Consider the following 1497-nt stretch of genomic DNA (forward strand, 5'->3'; position numbering starts at 1 on the left):
GTGGCCAGAGTCTAGTAAGAAAAGTGATGGAGTATAAAATGTACTGGAGAGGTGGGAAATAGGGTGATTGTAGTGTCTTAGTGTGATTTGCATATTAAAAGATGCCATCGGCTGCTCTGTGCCCAATGGATTGTGATGAATGTTGGAGGGACAAAACCTCGTTGTCCTTGAAGGAAAGATTTGTCCTTCGCATACAAATTAGTGACACCCCAGGGTTGTTTGTTTCTTATACCTTCTTGTATAGAAGTGTCTTATACCTTCTTGACCCACAATTTCCTCATGGCATTTTTCACCTCTGCATTCCTCAAGGTGTAGATCAGGGGATTTAACATGGGTGCAACAATGGTAAAGGACACAGCCATTGCTTTGTCGATGGGGTAAGTGGCCACAGGCCGCACGTACAGGAAAACGCAGGGCACGAAGAACAAGACGACCACAGTGAGGTGGGAGCCACAGGTCGAGAGGGCTTTGCGCCGCCCCGCAGAGCTGCAAGACTTCAGGGAGCAGAGGATGACCACGTAGGAGGCCACGAGGATAAGGAAGACGGTCACACACATCAGCCCACTGTTGAGGATGACTAAGAGACCCAGGGCGTGGGTGTCCATGCAGGCGAGTTTCAGCAATGGGAACAAATCACACATGAAGTGATCGATGACATTGGGACCACAGAAGGGTATTTGATACATGAAGAGAAGCTGTATTGCTGCGTGGATAAACCCCCCCACGCAGGCGCCTCCCAGCAGCAGGCGGCACACCCGAGGGTTCATGATGCTCGGGTAGTGCAGGGGCTTACAGATGGCCACGTAGCGGTCATAGGCCATCACGACGAGAAGGATGACCCCCACACCACCAAAGAAATGCTCCGCAAAGAGCTGGGTCATGCAGCCTTCAAAGGAGATGGTAGTTCTCTCGGAGAAGGAGTCCACGATCATCTTGGGGGCAATGACAGAACAGTAAGTGGCATCCATGAGGGACAAGGAAGTGAGGAAAAAATACATAGGTGATCTCAGGCTCTGACTTGTGATCACGGTTACCACCATGAGTAGGTTCCCCAAAACCGTGGACACGTACAGGATTAGAAACACAGCAGAGAGCATTTTCCGCAGCTCTGGGTTCTCTGTGATGCCCAAAAGAATGAATTCAGTCGCATTGTTTGCATTCTCCATTTACTTTGGGCTGAGATAAGCACACCACACTGAGCTGGAAAATCTACAAAAGAATACTATTTTGAATTAGTAATCATTGACAATTTTTCACTGTGGACAATTTTTTCACTGTGTCTTACACCTTCTTGACCTACTTTTTTCTCCAGCCACTGACACAGCGACCAGCTGCTAACAGTATAGCCTGACAAGAGCTCCATCCTACTGATCCCTCCACCAACACCTTCACTCCCCAGTACATCTGTTGTTTCCTGTCCCCATATGTGTTGCTTGAGATACTTGGAAAACCCCACTTCATCGTTCTGGCGCATACTCCTACCTGGAAATATGAAGA

General features: G+C 48.6%; 1 protein-coding gene across 1 annotated transcript; it reads right to left on the reverse strand.

Moving 5' to 3' along the window:
- Positions 1–251: 251 nt before the first annotated feature.
- On the reverse strand, positions 252–1166 carry LOC132660677 (olfactory receptor 4C6-like). Its single transcript, XM_078434015.1, has one exon. It carries the CDS (start codon positions 1164–1166, stop codon positions 252–254), a length of 915 nt encoding a protein of 304 aa, XP_078290141.1.
- Between the last annotated feature and the right edge of the window lie 331 nt (positions 1167–1497).

Source organism: Panthera onca, chromosome D1 (assembly GCF_046562875.1).
Source record: "Panthera onca isolate mPanOnc1 chromosome D1, mPanOnc1 haplotype 2, whole genome shotgun sequence".
Taxonomy (NCBI): Eukaryota; Metazoa; Chordata; class Mammalia; order Carnivora; family Felidae; genus Panthera; species Panthera onca.

Bases quoted from the DNA above. Each gene is read 5' to 3' on its own strand.
- LOC132660677 (XM_078434015.1), bottom strand. From the start codon at position 1,166: ATGGAGAATGCAAACAATGCGACTGAATTCATTCTTTTGGGCATCACA.